The 19,641-nt window shown below is 38.8% G+C and overlaps 2 protein-coding genes across 6 annotated transcripts; one reads left to right on the top strand and one right to left on the bottom strand.

The window, feature by feature from the left end:
* The first annotated feature begins 857 nt into the window (after positions 1–857).
* LOC141634081 (putative disease resistance protein At4g33300) lies at positions 858–4,809 on the top strand. Its single transcript, XM_074446383.1, has 5 exons — positions 858–1,789; positions 2,506–2,903; positions 3,002–3,357; positions 3,442–3,647; positions 3,749–4,809. The coding sequence occupies exons 1-5, from the start codon at positions 1,072–1,074 to the stop codon at positions 4,579–4,581; spliced, it is 2,511 nt and encodes an 836-aa protein (XP_074302484.1). The 5' UTR covers positions 858–1,071; the 3' UTR covers positions 4,582–4,809.
* A 1,379-nt stretch (positions 4,810–6,188) lies between these two features.
* LOC141634077 (CRM-domain containing factor CFM3A, chloroplastic/mitochondrial) lies at positions 6,189–17,078 on the bottom strand. 5 transcript variants are annotated; one of them, XM_074446377.1, is made up of 11 exons: positions 16,945–17,078; positions 15,670–16,591; positions 13,877–14,363; positions 13,665–13,795; positions 9,385–9,735; positions 8,476–8,632; positions 7,901–8,193; positions 7,504–7,563; positions 7,322–7,408; positions 6,812–6,956; positions 6,189–6,695 (listed from the first exon to the last, which is right to left on the bottom strand). In XM_074446377.1, exons 2-10 carry the CDS (start codon positions 16,567–16,569, stop codon positions 6,849–6,851), a joined length of 2,574 nt encoding a protein of 857 aa, XP_074302478.1. In that variant the 5' UTR covers positions 16,570–16,591; positions 16,945–17,078; the 3' UTR covers positions 6,189–6,695; positions 6,812–6,848. The 5 variants fall into 5 exon arrangements, with proteins under 5 accessions (XP_074302478.1, XP_074302479.1, XP_074302481.1 ...); XM_074446378.1 differs by having other exon boundaries at positions 15,670–16,599; positions 16,945–17,071; XM_074446380.1 differs by having other exon boundaries at positions 6,189–6,714; positions 15,670–16,599; positions 16,945–17,069.
* Positions 17,079–19,641: the final 2,563 nt, after the last annotated feature.

Here is a 19,641-nt window from a genome sequence, read left to right as displayed (position 1 = left end):
AGCTTCATCAACGTATTCAGCTTCTTGACAATTAAATTGTCATCATCACAAGAAGATCCTTACATATTACTCTCTGGCTTAAGAGGTTTTTGGCTTTTCGCGTCACCATCTTTTTGTGTTCATCTCGCTTTCCCTTTACAAATTACAATTCACATACGTATTTTTTAAAGTGATTCCGTTATTGAAACATTCCCATGCAAATGTTAGATAAGTGTCGTCACACATTAGTGGTAGAAGAAATAATAACGATTGTTTACAAGTCAATATTTCATATGAAAGGGAATGATATAATGAGCTAAATTATGCTAATATACTCATATATTGATTGTGCTAGTTATATACGGAGTATGCATGTACTTAGTAATATGATCGGCTTGTTTTACGGAAATATAAACTCGACACGCAATGTTGACGATTAAAGAAAAACTGTTTAAAAAGAAGTAACAATAATTGTACTGCAGGGGAATATTTCCCAAAATATGCAATTTAAAATGAGCACTTGACAATGTCATGTTCCCTCTTAAAAAAGAGTATGATAACAGATAACTCAATATGTCCAAAGTCCAAACATTATTGATCCAACTTAGAGACGAAACTAAACGCATGCTAAATAGGCCATGGTTTGGGCGAGCTTTTCGAAAAAAAAATATCATATGCCAACTCTTTTTTGAAAAATATTTCTATGTTTCAAAATAGGTAAAATTGATATCTCGACCTTAGGTAAATTTTGAACCTAACTTCGTCCTGCTCCAAATGATCGTATATTCGATCCAAGTACAAAATAACATGATAGGTACTCATTGTTTTTTTTTTTTTTTTTTTTTTTTTTGGGTGCATTGATATGATACTTAGCATTCGTAATGAACGCGTTCATTGAATTTGATAAAACAAAGGGTCCCATGCAAAGAAAAGGACGGTCAATCCATTGACTTTTAACTCACTATTTTACAAGTCTTCCACTTGATATTGTCATAATATTAACTCGTAATGTAAAACTATTAAATCATTCATTTATTTATTCACTTCCACACTTCCTTCTTGTCACTCTCATTACATACACTTGGATCGATCATGGGAGTAACGGACCTGTTCGCCGGCGAAATCACGACAGAATTGCTTAAACAACTATTCGCAATTGTTCGTAGATCAAGTCTTTGTAAAGCAAGTGCACAACAACTAGTGCGTCATATTGAGGACCTATTTCCCATAATACAAGAGATTAAGTACTCTGGAGTAGAATTACCTCAGGTTCGACAAATGCAACTCGACCGACTATCTGAGACACTTAGGTCCGGTGTTGAGTTGTCGAACAAGGTACTCGCTTCGAATAGATGGAACGTGTACAAGAACTTGCAGTTGGCTAGGAAGATGGAGAAGCTTGAAAGACACGTGGCTAGGTTTGTGCAAGGTCCCATGCAGGCTCATGTGTTAGCTGACGTCCATCGTTTGAGGTTTGATTCTGCTGAGAGCTTTGATAGGATTGAGCAATCCACGAGACGGCTCGAGAGTCAACTTGGTTCGTTGAAGATTGGTAGCGATATTGGTGCTGGTGCTGGTGCTGGTGCTGGAGGGTGGTTAGAGAATGAGATGAAAAGGGTTGAGGAGTTGGAAGGAATGTTTGAGGGTAATTTGGGGAATTTAGGTGTGGGTGTGGAGGTTGGTGTTAAAAGGGTTAAGGAAATGGTTATGGCAAGAGATGGTGGTGGGGGTGTTTTGGGAATTTGTGGGATTGGTGGAAGTGGTAAGACTACCCTTGCTAAACAACTTTGTAAAGATGATCAACTTAAATGTAAGTCTTCTCATTTTCTACTATTTTAATTAGAAAATTAAAGATTCTTGTATGATACTACCATATCAAAAAAATAATAAAGTTGTCTATGATTGTTGTTTAATGGATTCAATCAATCCCATCGATTTGCAAATTGTTCTGTTTTTATTCCGTATCAGTAATACATATTCATATATATCATATTTGAATCACTCCGTCCAGAATTGAATCAAGTTCATATTTCCCATTTGAATCAACTCATTTGTGACGACATATTTTTTGTGAGTGGATTATCCGTTACTTGTCCATTCAGCAAGACTAATTGGATATCTATATGTATTAGTCCGTACATATTTGAATTGGTGTGTCGTGTGAATAAGTTGACAACTCGATCTTAGTGAAAGTTTAGTTAATTTCCAATTGTGTTTAACTAAATATAAAATAGATTGACAAAAGTATATTATTAATCGAAAATCAAAGAAATGCTGACTTGATAAATATAATAATTCTACTTGTGATTTGTGGTCGTTAGTTGTTACTACAAGTGTTAATTTCAACAGTAAAAGGTAGTTAGGACACAACATAGTAAGTCAATTGTGATGGAGGTCTTCTAACATTAACAATGGTTAATCTAAACAAGTTGACAAAATAATCATATTTTTATGTTTAATTGTTGAATATTAGTACTTGTCTTTTGTGTGTACATTTCTAACATGAATAAAATGAACATCCTGCAGCTTACTTTAGGGACAGGATTTTGTTCCTAACTGTATCTCAGTCACCAAATGTAGAGGAACTCAGACTAAAGATATATAGGTTTTTGACTGATTCCGAGTACACGAATGCGAGTACCACCGTGGTACCTCCTTGGGATCCTCGAAGTGAATCGACAACTGTAACTAATACCCTTGTGGTTTTGGATGATGTTTGGTCGTTGATGGTACTTGAACAGCTTATTTTTCGAGTACCCAAGTGTACGACTGTAGTTGTTTCAAGGTCCAAGTTCCCGACTGTTCTTAATCAAATATTTGAAGTTGAGTTGATGAATGAGAATGAGGCTATGTCTCTATTCTGCCAGTCTGCTTTTGGGCAAAATTCTGTTCCTGTTTCTGCTGATGAGCTACTGGTCAAACAGGTACTGGTTTCGGAACTCTTGACATTTCAACCTGCAAGAATGTCTAATTAATCCAAAATTCTGATGTTAACTTTGTGGTTAAAATTGTTGGGTTGTAGCTTGTGAATGAATGCAAAGGTCTGCCTTTGGCTCTTAAAGTCATCGGAGCTTCACTGCGCGGCCAACCTCAAATGTTTTGGGAAAGCGCAAAAAAACGGCTTTCTAGAGGAGAGCCGATTGGAGAGTCTCATGAGGTTAATTTGTTGAAGCGAATGGAAACTAGTATTTCATACTTGCCAGAGAAGGTCAAGGAGTGTTTCTTGGACTTGGCTTCTTTCCCAGAGGACATGAAAATCCCACTCGACGTTCTGATTAATATGTGGGTTGAAATTCATGATGTTGATGAAGCAGAGGCTTTTGCAATCCTTGTTGAGTTGTCTGAGAAGCATCTTCTTACACTCGTAAAAGATTCACGGTATGTTGCTTCTTAGAACCCAGTCATCATTTTAGTAATCAAGCTGTCTAAAATGGCTAATGTGTATGATTGATGAAATTTCAGGGGAGGAGACTTGTATAGCAGTTTTTATAGCATATTTGTGACACAACATGATGTTTTGAGAGATCTAGCTATTCACTTGAGCAGTTCCGGGAATATAAATCAACGAAGACGTCTTCTTATGCCGAGCAGAGAAAAAGAGCTTCCTAGAGAATGGGAGAGGAATGCAGACCAACCATTCAATGCGCAAATAGTTTCAATCCATACAGGTACAAACCACCTACTTACTAAATTTCTTTTTGCACTTTCGCGTACAACACCAACATTATTCCGGTGCTTATGTAATTATATTTGACTCGCCATGCTGCAGATGAAATTCCGGAAATGGAATGGTTCTCCATGAGCTTCCCCAAGGCCGAAGTACTTATAGTGAACTTCTCTTCAAATGAGTACTTTCTACCGCCTTTTATAGATGACATGCCGAAACTCAGGGCACTAATATTGATCAACCATACCACTTCACATGCTGTCCTTCGCAACTTATCAGTATTTGCCAATATGACCAACTTAAGAAGCCTCTGGTTTGAAAGGATTTCAATGCCTGAAATGCCTAAAAACATGATACCATTGCAGAAATTGCGCAAAATCTCATTAGTCCTATGCAAAATTGACAAAAGCTTTGATCCATCAATCATAAACTTGCCATGTGTGTTTCCAAACCTTTCGGAACTCACAATTGATCATTGTACCGATCTAGTGACCCTACCTGAAACCATTTGTTTGCTTCGCTCGCTTATGACTCTAAGCATAACTAACTGTCATAACCTAAGACAGCTACCTTCTGATATTGGCAAGCTGGAGTTACTGCAAATCCTTAGAGTTTACGCCTGTCCCAACTTGAAAACTTTGCCTTCCGGGATGTGCCAGCTTTTGAGGTTGAAGTACCTTGATATTTCTCAATGTGTCAATCTGTCATGCCTACCAAATGATTTTGGAAGACTGGGGAGGTTGGAGAAGATTGACATGCGAGAGTGCTGCCATATCATGACACTACCGGATTCACTGATATCATTGAAGTCACTCCGGCATGTCATTTGCGACGAGGATGTTTCTTGGATGTGGGAAGAGGTAAAATTGATAATGCCAAGCCTCCGAATTCAGGTTGTTGAGGAATGTTTTGACCTGGACTGGCTTACTGAGTAAATCTGTAACAGTTACACGCAATAACAGATCTTTTGTTACAGCGTTAATAGGTTAGTCTCACATGTAAGATCGCCTTTCATAAGTTTTTGCCTTACTGTAACATATATAATCAATGTAAGAGCGAGAGAGGCAGCTCAGGCAAGGAAATTCCGTCATCTTATAAAGAAATTTGTACAGTAAATTTTCAAAATCTTACTTTCGAGACCTTAGTAGTCTCTTGACTTCTTCTCCAAATTTCACCCATCAAAACAGGTTAAGGTATATTTTTATTACATAAAGCGTATACAATTCAACAAAATAATAAGTAATAACGCACTCCCTCGTCTCAAAAGTTTAAGATATAATACTTGAGTTTTGTGTCACTTACTTAAGGTGGTCACTACTCACTACCATGATGCTGCATTTTCAAAGACAAGAAATTGTAATGGCACTAGTAACTAGCCACTAAGGACACAAACTAGTGGTGGAGCGGGGACCCTCTGAAAATTGAAAACTTTGAAATTTTAGTTAATGTCATAACTTGTTCACACTTGCTGGAATTTTTTGCCCCTTAAATGCAAATCCTGACTCCGTCACTAGACATAACCCAAAAATTTGTATATATTTGGTGGGCAAAAGTGTAAATTAAGAAGATAGAGACATATGAGTAATTTAGAGTCCAAATTCAAACATCCTATTACTTTGATGATTAAAGGTAGATAATTGAGCATAATCTTGAAAAATGGTTAGGTATATGAGTATATCATATACGAATACTAGCAGGCTGCTGTTTACTTGAGTCAACATTCAACACTCAACAAGTGTTTGTTTTCTTGAAACAAAAAAAAAAAAAAAACAAGTTGCACAAATAATATGCATATTTGATATTTCATGAGATTTAGAGGTCCGGGAGCGATCAAGTAGTCTAATCATTAGTGCCTCAACACGGTTCTAATGGAAGACTTGTATGCGCACTCTTTTGGCCTTACTACCTAACATTATTTGCACATTTTGTAGGTATTTTTAGTACGGCCAAATACGTGACAAAATTTGCGCCAACCCAGATTACTAATTCGAGTTATTTGAATTGAAACCCAATTGTAGATGTCAATTAGGTTAGTTGGTAAAGTCATGTGAGGTAGTGTTCTGAGTTCTGACTTAGGTTCAAATCCCGTTAGCATCAAAATTACCCTTACTAGTTTTTACCCCAAAAAAAAAATGAATGGAAATCCGATGGTTAGCTTCAGAGCATGAAAATTAAGTGTAGATAAGAGTGGTGACCGATGACTCGGTGAGTATTGAAAAAAAGAACGCGTATATATTGATCTGATTTACAAATAATGTGGTGTGAAATTATTGTCACACAACTATTAGAAAGTGTCTAACTAGTAGCATGGTAGTAGGTTAGAACTAGACCTAGTAAATGGGTCAATCAAGATAATGGTCACAAATCAGGATCTAACGATAGACAATCATCGGTCATTGGGGTTGGGTCAATTTTGTGAGGTCTGGTTAGAACTAGGCGGTTGGATACAAACAAATGCGCACCCAAACTGGCTTCGAATCTCGAATGGATTAAGGGGCATAGAAAAACCTCGCCAAAAATCGCAATCAACTAATAGTCTATCTTAACATTTAAAGATATCAATTTTTTACCTAATTGTGTCACAAGTTCACAATATACAAAAAGTTTTTTTTTTTTTTTTAAATGATAACCTGTACTATATTATTATCAAAATTTTACATTATCTATACATAGAACATACATGGGGAACTGGTCAAAGTTTACATAAATCTAGTGATGGGTAGGAGCCAGGAGGTCGATTCATATGTACAAAATAACAAACATAAGTAGCTGGGTTGGTCGTACATGAATTCTCATATTCACACTTAGGTCAGTATCTCCATTGTCACTGCCTGTCCCCATACAAGAATGCCCGAATTAATTCGGGATCTCATTTGAGTGACCATCTTATAATCAGTCTCAGTCTTGGGGACCTATATGCCAACATTTACCTCTTGTTTTCCTTCCTTTTGATCGAGGGACAAGAAGAATGAACAAAACCCTACTCAACAATGGCGAGTCTTCTACCTTTGTATGAGACGGTTGTATGCTCACAACCCAATTGGTGACCCTGTTAAATGAGGCATACACTATTAAATGGCTTGGTTGCATACACGCAACCGTCTCATACAAGTTTCTTGAAAATCAATAAAAGGATTTGGCCATTTCAACTATTCAACTACTTACCATAATTACAGCTGCTATTGACTGATATGCCAAAACGCTAAATGAGTTTTTCAAGATAACTATGAACATAGCCATCACTTTCGTCCTCAATGCCCTCGTTCTCATCACTCCCATAGTACGGTACGAGATGTGTCTCATCTTCCTCCTAAAAGATTTACCAGTGTCAAAATATGAACAGAACATGAGCCGATGATGTAAGAAAGTAAAAAAAATACTACTACTGTCTCTTCATTTGATTCACTAGATTTTCCTTTTTCCGAGATATTCAAAAAAAATTCAATACATATTGACTTTTTGGTAAATTTTGATTATAAACAGTCAGCAACACCCTCTTTAGAAATTTTTGTTCTGTAACTTGATTTTAATTGCCCTCTTCCTCTACTCGACATATATACCCTCTCATCTGCCCTCTCCCCCTCTATTCGACGTACATACCCTCTCATCTGCCTTTCTTAAAATTTGTCATTTAGAAATGTCGTGAATTCTATGATATAAGGAATACGAATTAACCTCAGAATCTTCATCTTCTGTAGGATAAGAGGCGTCTAAGCTGTCATAGAACTCAGGGTTTCTTTCGTCTTCCATGTCCACGTGTTCCTGATCCAGTTTGTCCAAGGTGAGTAAATGTCAGCAAAATTACTACCATTTCATAAAACCTATATTAGTGAAAAAGCTTGGAACAAAATTCATACAATTTCGGATCTTAATTTTTCCGTATTCCGCTGCAGCTGCACAATATGCTTCAAAAGAGCCTGCCAAGAAACAGATTGCCATCAGATGCAAAGGTAGAAGAAGCACGGCGATGCAAGCCAATCAGAAAGGGTGGAAAAGCAGTGATACTAAAAAGAAATCGTAAGCAAGAGATCCCTCAGCCTTGTTCCAAGGAAAACGCTGGAAAACAATGGGTGTAATAGCAATGTATTTGATTTGCTGCAACTGCCTTTTCTGGGTGGGGGTGAGGGTGAGGGTGAGGGTGGGGTGTGAAGGGCTATGAAGACAGGTTTTTCAGCTGACGGGTTTCAAACACAAGTCATGAGTATCACCCCTTCATGATAGCTGTTACATTGGTAGTTTGGTGAAGACAAGTACCTCACGCCTTTGCAGCTCTATGGAACGTGCTAAAGCTTTCCTCTTTGTTAAGAGGTTCTTTGGCCTTAGAGTAGTAGGACGGAAATAATCTCTTCCTCGGAATACTATGATAGCATACCCTTTAGACACTTTGTCCACTGAAACTAATATGCCACCACTCTCAGCTTCAAGCGACAAAGCAATTTTTTTAACTTCTTCAAAATTATCTTCCTTAACAATGATCTTAACCAGCTCACGGTACTTCCAGTGCAAATGCATGTTTTCAACTGTACCATCAAAAACTCCTCGCCTCCCTGGAACATGAAATTCACAATTCAAATAAGCTGCTATTGACTCCCAATTCTTTGTTTTTTTTTTTTTTTGCGATGGAAAAAAGCAAAATGACCACTAATGAGGTTGCGCTTCTATTTATTGTGAAGTATTAGTCATTCAACAATACAATTTCAACGTAAATCTCATTACGGCTTTGAGGTAGCCCTTCAGGCATTGAAGTTGAGTTTCTGTTTTGTTCTGCATATGGTCAATCATCACATTTATCAAATAAGCAAAAAATGACATGTCAAACTGATTAATACCAAGAAGTAGGAATGCCTTCATCCTCAAACCAAGCTTTCTAAACATAAATCTCTCTTCATCTGTAATGCCTTCAAGATCTGGCTGCCGATCTGCTGGTCTCAAAAACTCTTCCACCTTCGACAAAGCATTTTCTGCTTTCGTTAACTTCCGTTCAGCCTGTAACATAATGATTTTATAATTCAAATCATGAAAGAGTACACAGATAGCTCCCCAATACCATACAACAAAAGAATGTGCAAGTGTGACACGTATGGAAAGAGTAACTAAAGCTCAACTTTTCAAGGGTAACCTTGACCAAAGCAACCATGGACCTTGGTAAGTAATAGAGGTGGCCACGGGTTGGGTTGGGCTGGAACTGGCCACATGCCGGGTTGGCCAGGGTAGGTGGACCTTGACCGAGCCCAAAGAGAGGGGTGGGCCAGGTTGTCTCAGGCCTGTGGATGGGCTGGGGTGGGTCACGCCAGGCGACCAGGTGTTGGGGCAAGAAAATATATTACCACTTTATGGAAAATTTTACAGAAAAAAGAGGGACATTCAATTCGTTGGGGGAAGGTTAGGTCCAGGTCAGGGGAGGATCAAGGAAGAGGAGATCTAAAGCTAAGGATAGGGTCAAAGTTTGGCCATCGATGGTGGTCATTCTCAGCTATCAACAGTGGCCGGAGCGCAGTGGGTGTTTGATTCTGGTGGTTGTGTGATCGTTGGGGAAGAGCGGGGTGGTTCTTCTAGGAGGAGAGAGAGTAATTATGATGGTTAACTGCAAAGAGTGAGGCGGTTTTGTGAGAGGAGTGAGACTTATCACTCAAACGGGTGTTGGATTAATTATAAGCATGTATGATTAGTTATGCAAATACGAAAGCCACATGTGTCACTTAATGTGCATGCATACTCACTCTGCTTAGAGGACTTACCATGGCAAGCTTCCGCTCAAGCTTCCTGACAACTTTCACTTGTCCGACTACTTCTGCTTCTCTCATCATCCTTTTTGCTTCATGATCACCAAGCTTCTTACCCCACTTCGCATCGGCATCCAAAGTTTCAGAGAGAGTACCAGCAGCTCTAACGATTTCTTCGGTCTCCTGAGAAGGTATAACCGACTCCGAGGCTCTCATTCGTGCCTGCTCTTCTCCATCTTGCAAATCCTTGGCTAATCTCTCCCTTTCTAGAAGCACTTCAGTGACATCTGGCGATAAGAAGTCCTTCCCCCTGTAAAATACTAAGAAATCCTTGTTTCTAGACAGCATTATGCCCCCTGTCAATCTCTGCATAAGAATTTTAACAGTCTTACTAAACATCATGCAGATTGAGAATGTATTTTAGGTTGACATTATTAAACTATTAAAGTGTCAGTGTGCTCAGCTTGTGGTGTGAGAGTTTGTATCCTTATCATGGGTAGGAACAGCAATAAAAAGGTTAGCAATCCTAATAAGAATGTGGAGAGCAGTAATGAGGTAAGAATTCACACACGGAGCTCCACATTTAAGTATTCACTGCATTCTAATGAATAAAGCAAAATGGCTCACTTAACTGCATGTTCTTCTATTTGTTGTGAAGTAGCAGACTAGCAGTCACTCAATACAATGAATACAATTTTTATTTGGGGTCATATGGAAAGAGTCCATGTGTTGCTAACGTAGGGCCAGGCAACAAACATCCGATTAGGCCTGGCAAATGGGTCATTTGGGTCGGGTTTAGGTCGGGTCATTTTCGGTCAATAACTTGTCAGGTCACTTTTGGATCCGGTCATTTTTGAGTCGGATCGGGTCATTTTGGGTCGGGTCGATCTGGGTCATTTTGGGACATGATTTTGCCTTCATTACGTCATTTCGGGTCATTTTGGGTCAATCGGGTCAAATAGGGTCACTTTGGGTCGGGTCATTTTCGGGTCTGTTGGCTCACTTTCGGGTGATGCATTTCGGGTCATTTTCGGGTCTCGGGTCAGCCTCATTCGGGTCGGGCCGGGTTTGCCAGGTCTGCATCCGATCACCTACCTTATCCCACAATTTGAGAGAGCTCTTAACTTCTTGAGGAACTCGTGTAATGACGATGTTGTTGTAAAGAGATCTCCCCACTATGACAGCTAAGGTGCATAGTGCAACTAGTGGAGGTAAGTAGCAAAATCCTGACAGCTTTGGTGTACTGTGTACAGTATGGGTATCTCTATTCATGTATTAGTTCTGAGTTTGAGTAAACAGATTGTGAACATTGCTTCAATTAGACAGACCAACAACGTTATACTTGATACTTCAGAAATCAGATATAAGACCAGACACATTGGGTTTGCATAAGAGCAAGAAAAATTTAGTAACAGTCCAGGCAACAAGTAAATGACAACTGAATACAAACCCAAAATCTTCAAAAGAGAGACTGTTTCTGGAAGACACGTTGGGCAGAGAATTGCATTGACCGACTGATACTTTACAACACAATGCATACAATTTAGTGAGCCACTTTTTTTATTCTAAAGCCAAAGAATAGTGAGATTTTGGCTCCACTGGAAGTAGACAAACATAGCAGCCTATGAATGTACTCAACAAGTTTATCAAGGTGAAATTCCCAAGTGTGAGCAGTTCTTCACACTATAGAACATTAATGATGTCTTGAGATGACTTGGCTGTCACTCACGTGGAAAGCAATACCTTACAATGGCACCAACTGTATCTGATGACTTAAAAAATGTATCACTCACTGGGATGAGTATGTGAAGGCTTTGACAATCAGATTTGTAGATGAATAAGATGAGACATGAGTACATGACCCTTAATCCAACATACACTCTGACAAGATTCAAGCTATCGGTTCAGATTTGAGACACATAATCTCATCTAAAAGGAATGAATAGCTACAGGCTCAAACAAGATTCAGGCTATCCACTAAATTCCAATGGCCGAAGTGCCCCACCCTAGCACACTTAAGTAACTTAAAGGAATGTCAGGGCACACAGGCTACTCAAGTCTAAAGTCTAGAAGGTCTGTAAATGGTCATAGTGCAATGTGCAAGCAACTAACAAATATACTCGTGAAGGGGGGGGGGGGGGGGGGGGTTGGAAACTCTGAAGAAGTATGAAGGCATGACAAAATCAGTAGTCATAGTCCTACCATACTTTCATAAGGCTTTCTTTATAGCTTGTTATCGCGTTGTAGGATTAGTACGGTATTATCTCATTATGGTCACCATGTCAGTCTCAAGTCTCATTCAATAATTCACCATTACCATCCCTTGACTTCAAATACTATGGCAGTAACAAATAAGAATATCCCAATGGAAGACATGCTCAAGAGAAGAAACTTAAGTTTCTAGCCAGTGTTCCTTGTGGAGCAAGGAAAAGGAATCCATTGATCATTTTCTTGTCCTGGTTTTGTCATTGTGGCACTTATCTTTGTCTCCTTTCGGCTTGAGTTGGGTTCCCTTCCCCAATCTAAAGACGTTATTACAGCTAGTAAGAGGACAGAAAAGGGTTGGATGAGCAAAACTTGGAAGATGTAAAATCTACTCTTCAAAGTCACTTTAGGCGAAGTCCAGCACTTCACTCTCAACATATTCTGAAGTTTCTTCTCTTTGTAGATAAGATCATGCAAGAGAGCTTAAAAACTTAAACAGGTTGCTCTACACATCACCCCCTGAAGTCGTCCTTCAATCGATATCCTAAAGCATTATTTATCAAAAGAAATCCTGCAGGAAGAATTCTGGTGTAGAAGCTACCTAGGAGGATATCTTCTCTCTTTTCTGGCCAAATATGGAGGACATTTCAAGCTTTGTAAGCCAACCTGGGGAATGTCAAAATTTATATTGCCCTGGGATTTCATTCAAGGCCTTCCTAAGTCCAGGGAGAAAGAGATTATATATGCGATAGTAGATAGCTCTCAAGTATGCTCACTTCACTTCCTAGGTATCAATCACCCTTGTATAGCTACCGATGTGGCAAGTGGTTCATAGACAATGTCTACAAATGGCACGGATTGCACGATAAAACCATAGTGTCTAATAGGGAGAAGATCTTAATGAGCACATTTGGAAGGATATGTTAGTAATCCATGGAGTGGATCACAATCTTATAAGAGCTTACAAACTTAAAACTGATGAGAAGATGGTGGTGGTCAATAGGTGCCAGGAAAGATAATTAAATGCATGTGTAGGGTAGTGATAAGCAAAGGCCAAAAGAGTGGGTCAAATGATTATCTTGGATGGAATTATGGTATAACAAAAACCACCACACTTCCTTTAAAGAACGCCCTTGAACGAAGTGAATGACTAGCCTACCTCGATCCATATTCCTTATCTGGCAGAATTCGGGAAAGAGCATTTCACGAGAGCTTAATTGTACAGGAGCAGACCATTTCGTTCCTTAAACATCACATCTTGAGGGCTCAAAAAAGAATGGTGCAAATTACCGGAAAGCTAAGACAAACACGAAGTTCCCGTCCTCTATGTTTGATCACATGGGTAGGACAAAGCCAGGTATTTTTTTATTAGCAGAGTAGATTTGCAAGGTCTTTAGTGCGCCTACAGTTATGTGTCTGATCTGCAACCCCAAAGCTCCCAAGAAACAGTTCTAGATGGGCTTCATTAAGATGATAAACTAAATAGTTAATCATGTGGTAAGGACAAGATGAAACGGATGGTACACAGGAAGATCCTCAGTAGATCACATGGGTCAGGAATACATTAATGAAAGAGTTATAGATATGATCTTAAAGGGTAAATGATCCAGCTAGGTGATAATCGAAATATCTTAATTAAAAAAGAACCGAAATATAAGCTGGAGGAGAAAGCTGAATTGGCAAGGGATAGAACCAACAACGGCAATGCAAGGACCCGAAAGCTAACAGTTGATATTTAGTTGCTTTATTTAGCTGGATTGGCAAGGGATAGGATCACCAACTACTTCTTGAACTTAGTTGGAGGAATCAAATTATCAAATACAACATTCTGTCTCATTGTTTTTCTGAAATCTGCTACTGATAACTGCCTCCAAACCCTATCACATTCATTGAAATTTTCTGCGTTTAATTGTGTTAACCTTTACTAATTTACCAAGTATTTGGGGTTAAATTGACATATACATACAAGATCCAATCTTTAGAGATTGTATCAATATACTCCATATGGAGTCAGACGATTGTTGATTGGACTAAAATCAAGCAAAGCATCTAAATAAAAGAGGGGCCACCAAGGGCAAAAGCTCACTTACCTTGAGCTCTTCGGCCATCTTCTCACTAGTAGTTAGCTGAACACCGCGTTTCAAAGCTACTTTCGCAATTGAACTTTTTTCCCATAACTTAACAATAGCTGCAGACAAACCTTCTAATTGCCTGCTTCTACCTGGCAAAAATATTCTCATAAGACAGCAGCAAAATTACTTAACAAAATCCAGATTTGATCCAGCAGAAAGAGATAATATACCAAGAGCAAAATGAGGGGGAAGTGTTCTGGCAACCCTTCTTAAAGCTGTTGCTTCCTTTAACCCAAGAGATCGTCTAACCCCATATGGAAGCAGTCTAAATGGTGGCTTATAGCCAGAAACTACACTTGGAAGCAAATCGGCATCTACTGGTAATGGTTCCTCACCAGGCCAATCTGTATATCTTGGGCCCAGGGCAGATAATAACTCGTCTATTTCATCCTCATACTTCACCTCTATTTGAGGCTTGTAATCTTCTTTCACATAACTAGTTTTATTAAGGCTCTCTTCTGGATAATCTTTACTGTCACGAGAATCATCTTGTGTAGGATTTTGTTTAACTTGATCAAGGGGTAACAAGTTTGTCGAAGTGCTAGTTCTCTTTAACAGATGTCTTTTCTGTTCCACCAAAGGAACTTGATAACTTACTCCTCGATATAAAGAAACAGACGTTCCTGACCTCCAAATAACTAGACCTCCGGTCTTCCTCTGAAACATAGATGACGGGCAGAATTAAAAAAGTTGCACATAAAACTAAAAGGAAGTAAAAATGAGAGATAGGAGAGAATATGACAATATGATTATAGCTGTCTAATACATAACAACCCCCTCCCAGCATTTTTTTTAAGATACACACCAAGAATGAGAAGCTCCATTCAAACACAAAAACTTATATGAGACAACCTTACGTGGGAGACCTATTCATTAACTCTAAAATAAATGAGTTACACATATGATTTTGAGCTGGTCTCACATGTGAGACAGCCTCGTATAAGACTCACTACCATCCAAATATCCAGTTCTGTGTCAAAAGGACAGTAAGCCGTCTACCATCAAGTCAATTTCATCCACATGGAAGATTCATTTGGCAAACATCTCATTTTGTTAAGACACTATGCATGAGAACAATAGTCCCAATGACCAACCCTAAATACATAATCAGCCACCAAAAGAGAACAATAATAATATTTTGAGGATTCTGGATGCAGAAGAAAAACTACTAGATGGTGGGCACTTCTGCACTTGAACATGGCAAGAGCACATGGAGAACGAAGAACAGTAGCAAAACCATGGCATTTTCCTACTTTTTCTTCATTTGGTAACTTTCTTAGAGATTAGATCAGGAGATGTCCAGGACTCTCACTCCGTAAGTTTTTGTTCTAAGAAAACATGGAGAAAAGGAGAGGAAAGATAGTTCAATATCTGCCAAGCACATATCCGTACCAGGCTGTGCCTGCATATACCCAACCACAAGTGTTGTTTTCACTAATTGCTCTGAGACACTAGGCTAATGTGGTTGTTGTGAGTTTGCACCCTAAAAAGAAACGAATGTACAAAAGGATTTTCAAACCACATATGAGCAGCAGTAAATTTCTTGAAACACAAGCAAAAGTCCTTGTTCTACGGTTCTACCACATATATGTTTCTAACATATTCCTACAGATGAAGTGTATATGACGGAGTGAGTGACAAATGAATGTAAATTAGTACAAAGTTTAAGTAGGCATGTAATGACGCCTACTGAAAATTTCAGTCACTCATACAAACATCACCAACATAACATGACATTCCATCATTGGCAAATGGTTATACTGAGTAGGTCCTAAAAATGAGGGAGAAGGCAGATATTAATGTTCAACGTTGGAGATTTCTATATGACTACAGGCTACAGCAAAAACTAAATGAACCCATTGCCTATATGCTACTACAATATTCATATAGTCAGTGGCAAACGAAATATTCTAAAACAAATCTCCAGAATAGCTCTACTTAAAATAACACAAGATGCACAAACCTCTAGAATCTCATGCATTCGCCTCATATTTAGGGCAGGGGCACCTTCAACCTTTATTCTCACAACTTCTGCAGCTTTCCACTTCTCATGAATAGCATCCACTGTTGCCTGTGTAACACCTGCACCTCCAATCCTCAACTTTTGTTTCATCTTCAAAGTCAACACTTTCAGTCTCCTAAGCTCAGCTTCAGGTAATGTAAGCTCAGCCATATAAGTCCTACTTCTTCTCTTCACTGTATTTTCAGTTTCCTCGACTTCTGCAGCAGGTTTCTCCCACGGAAATCGTACTTCCTCCCCACCCTTAAATACTTGTTCTATCCCCAATGGTGAATCCCTCGAAAACCCTCCACGCGTATTAGGTAACATTCCTTCCTCTACGTAAAATATATCCTCAACTGACCCTTTTTCGATTACTCTACTATTATCCTCACTTTCATTATCGTCATCCATATATCCAAACCTCTTCAGCTTTTCTACAATCCTATCCATGGTACTACCAGTAGTGCCCGTATTAGATGAACTACCACTTGAACTAAATGAGTTCAACACATTCTCTCTACTTCTATAATTCAGAGCCGGTCGAGGGGTTTTAGGAGTATTCCGTTCGCGGGTTTCCTTCCACTTGTCCAACCACCCACTCGATGAATCGTTATCAGCATTTTTCGACTGACCACTTGGTCTCTCATTTGGAGGTCCCGAAAATGTATCCTTGTTTAGCACCACAAATCTCGAATTTCTCAATACGTCTTGCTGACTAATTGAATATGACCTAACAAAATCGTGGTTTGTGCCATAACTACGCCTCGTGACACAACTGATGCAATGGTACCTAGGGAACGGCACGCAAATTCCTTGAAACTTGGAAAATGGGCAAACTTGGCAACTATGGTACATTGTCATCCTTATGACAGCAGACAATTTTCTGTCAAACTAATGTAAAACGTCAATAAAATTTCTTATGGAGAACATATACTCCCTCCGTCTCAATCATTTGTTTAACTTTTGATTAAAATACTCCTCACAAAATCACAGTGAATATAAAAGGTAAACAAATGACTGAGACGGAAAGAGTATGATTGGGACGAACAGAGTAATATTTATCAATATCTTAATTTGAATTGGCTACAGTATGTAATACGATTCAGAAATTCAAATTCAATTGAAGCTGGGTGTTTCGAAATTGTTGTTAATTGGGTAAATAGTATAGTAAAAAATGAGATTAAAATTAAGACAGCAGCAACTTAATAAAAGTGAGGGAGAAGAAAGAAGGCATACATGGGAGAATCTAGGTTGTGAAGATGGAGCAGTTCATTAGAGAAGCTAATACTGTCAAGAATTGAGATAAAGAACACAAATGAAGAGCAAGACAAGATGATAAAAGTGGACAAGAGCTAGTTTCCAGGCTCATCAAATGTTCCTTATGGGCTCTTATGATTTGTCAAGTCGGGACTCGTTTTGGGTCCGGTACTCCAGTACGACTCCGTGGCGGTAAGGACGTTGTTTGGTTTCTAGAACGGTATTATATACTCCCTCCTAGTCGATCATTTCTTCCCTCTTTCCTTTTTCATGGTAGTCGGATTTTCTTACCTCTTTCTTTTTTGGAAAGGTTTGTGTGGTTCAAATTCATTTGCATGTGGCGTAGAGTGTTTTGTTTTGTCCAAAATCATTTCCTTATTTCTTGTGCAAAATGATAGGGGAAGAAATGAGCGACTAGGAGGGAGTATATTTGTAATTAGAGTTTAATTTAAATAAGTATTTTAGGCGATTGGAGGTTTATTTTTTTTATTTTTTGTTTTTTGTCAGAATGTGAGATTATAGCTTTTGTTATAGTATGGTCAATCCTATTAAAGCTCCTTGGACAATGACTAACAGAAAATCAATGACATGAAGATACTAAAGACATAATTAAACTTAGAACTGATGCTGGTCCTGACTGATATCTCCACACCCATTAAGATAAAGAACCGGGTTCACACAATCAGAGGTTGCATCAATATCTCGATATCCACGATCCACAGCATCAGCACAAGCAAAGTTAAGAGCCAATGCCTCTGCTATCATCTTGAAAAAGGCCGATTTTGCCCAAAAGGCAGCACGTCCTATATGGAACATAGCTCCACTATTATCTTGAAAAAACCATCCAGTAGTAGCTCTTAAATTGGTTTTCCATGAAGCGTCGCATTTAATACATATATGATTTGAGCAAATCTTTGGACCAATCATGCATAGGGGAAAGTGATGTCGTAGTAAGTAAGCATCTTCCACATCATCAAGACTAGCCGATTCCAATTCAATCAAAGCTTTCCGCCTGTCATTTTCCACCTGGATATTACTATTAGCATCCGTTGTTATGAAAGCAAAGAGGCAATAATAGTCAATATGAACACCCTGAAAAATGAGCTTATTCCTGAAGCACCAGATATGCCATAAAGTACTAACAAAGTGAGATATGAAGGAAACAGAGTTTACAGATTTTTGGAACAGCTTTAGCCAATTAATAATCCATTGTTGTATTGAGACATTATATCCAACATGAGTCCTAATGCTCAAGGGAGATGCAGGCCAAATACGAGAGGCGGATAAACAATCGTGGAATAGATGATCCAAGGATTTTATATTTGCAGGCTGAGATGTACAAGATAGACCAAAAAAATCCCATTGAAGATAACGCAGGGACTTGGAGAGAATTTTCCATAGGAAAAGTTTCTATTTATTATGAATTGGGAGGCGTCATAATACTTTTTTTTACAAAAATTCATACTCGAAGGTTCCATACGTGATTTATCCTTCAATGACGCCTTTTCGTTCCACAACATGGAAAAAAAGCTAAGGCATTGTAATACCCGCCCTGTTAGGGACCCGTTGACTGACTTATTGACCAAAGGAGTGCCTTAACAAGAGTTACGGGAGAGAGTAGTTGACCATCGTAACTTGTTACTCGGCCGAGTAGTTAAGATACTTGATCGAGTAGGGCGTACTCGACCGAGTATGTCCATACTCGAATGAGTACTTCATCAGTCAGCGCGTTATTATAAAATGAAAAGTCTTAAACATAATTCATTTTCGACGGTTCCTTCTCTCTCTCTTTCTCTCTCCCTCTCTCTCCAATCCCCGCATCTCACCCTATACTTCTTATACGGTCTTGAACATTAATCCGGGAAGGGTGACGGTCTAGGCATGGAGTGTAATAGCCGGCCTTTGTGGAACCCGTACTTAGACCTTGGGACACGTGAGAGGACCTTTAGACCGATAAGAGATCACTCGGGAGGGAAGGATAACCTTACACTAGACCTAGACTAGACCAAGTGGTGTTGCAGCGGATCGAGTGGGTCCACTCGGTCGAGTGAAGAGTATACTCGACCGAGTGAGTCCACTCGACCGAGTGCATGTTTCAGAATACGGGATTTAAACCCTTTTCTTCCCTAACCCTAAAATCATTTCCATCTTCCTCCTTATCTCTCCAAACTCTGTCCCTTCTCTCTAAACCCTCACAAACACCTACTACTTGGGATTCAAGCTTGGATTAGAAGATTTCCCACCTTCCTCTTCATCTCCTTCACCTAGTAAGTAAAGATCTACCCTTTTCTAGTCTTTTAAACCCTAACTTTTGGGGGAAATCGTTATGGGTAATTAATTAGTAATTAGTATGTGTAATAGGGGTAATAATAAGGGGCTTTGTAGTGTATATTAGTATAAGATGTATTGTGATAATTATCATGTGATTTGTATAGGATGAGACGGTTCCTTGAGACGGTTTCGGTCCGGATTCGAGTAGCTTGAGGAGATTGCTAAAAGGTAGATTAATCCTACTCGATTTCAATAATGTGATGTTGTTTATGTTGATGTTGTAGCTAGTCTTACATAATTAGGGCATTTGCATTATAACATGTTTAGTGGTAATCACATCATTAAGAGGATGATTATAATATGTTGGGTGTGGTTCATGTATTGGTTATTATCATATATGTTGGA

Source organism: Silene latifolia, chromosome Y (assembly GCF_048544455.1).
Source record: "Silene latifolia isolate original U9 population chromosome Y, ASM4854445v1, whole genome shotgun sequence".
NCBI classification, from domain to species: domain Eukaryota; kingdom Viridiplantae; phylum Streptophyta; class Magnoliopsida; order Caryophyllales; family Caryophyllaceae; genus Silene; species Silene latifolia.
Note: the sequence above shows the minus strand (reverse complement) of the source record. Positions and strands in the feature narration are given on the sequence as shown.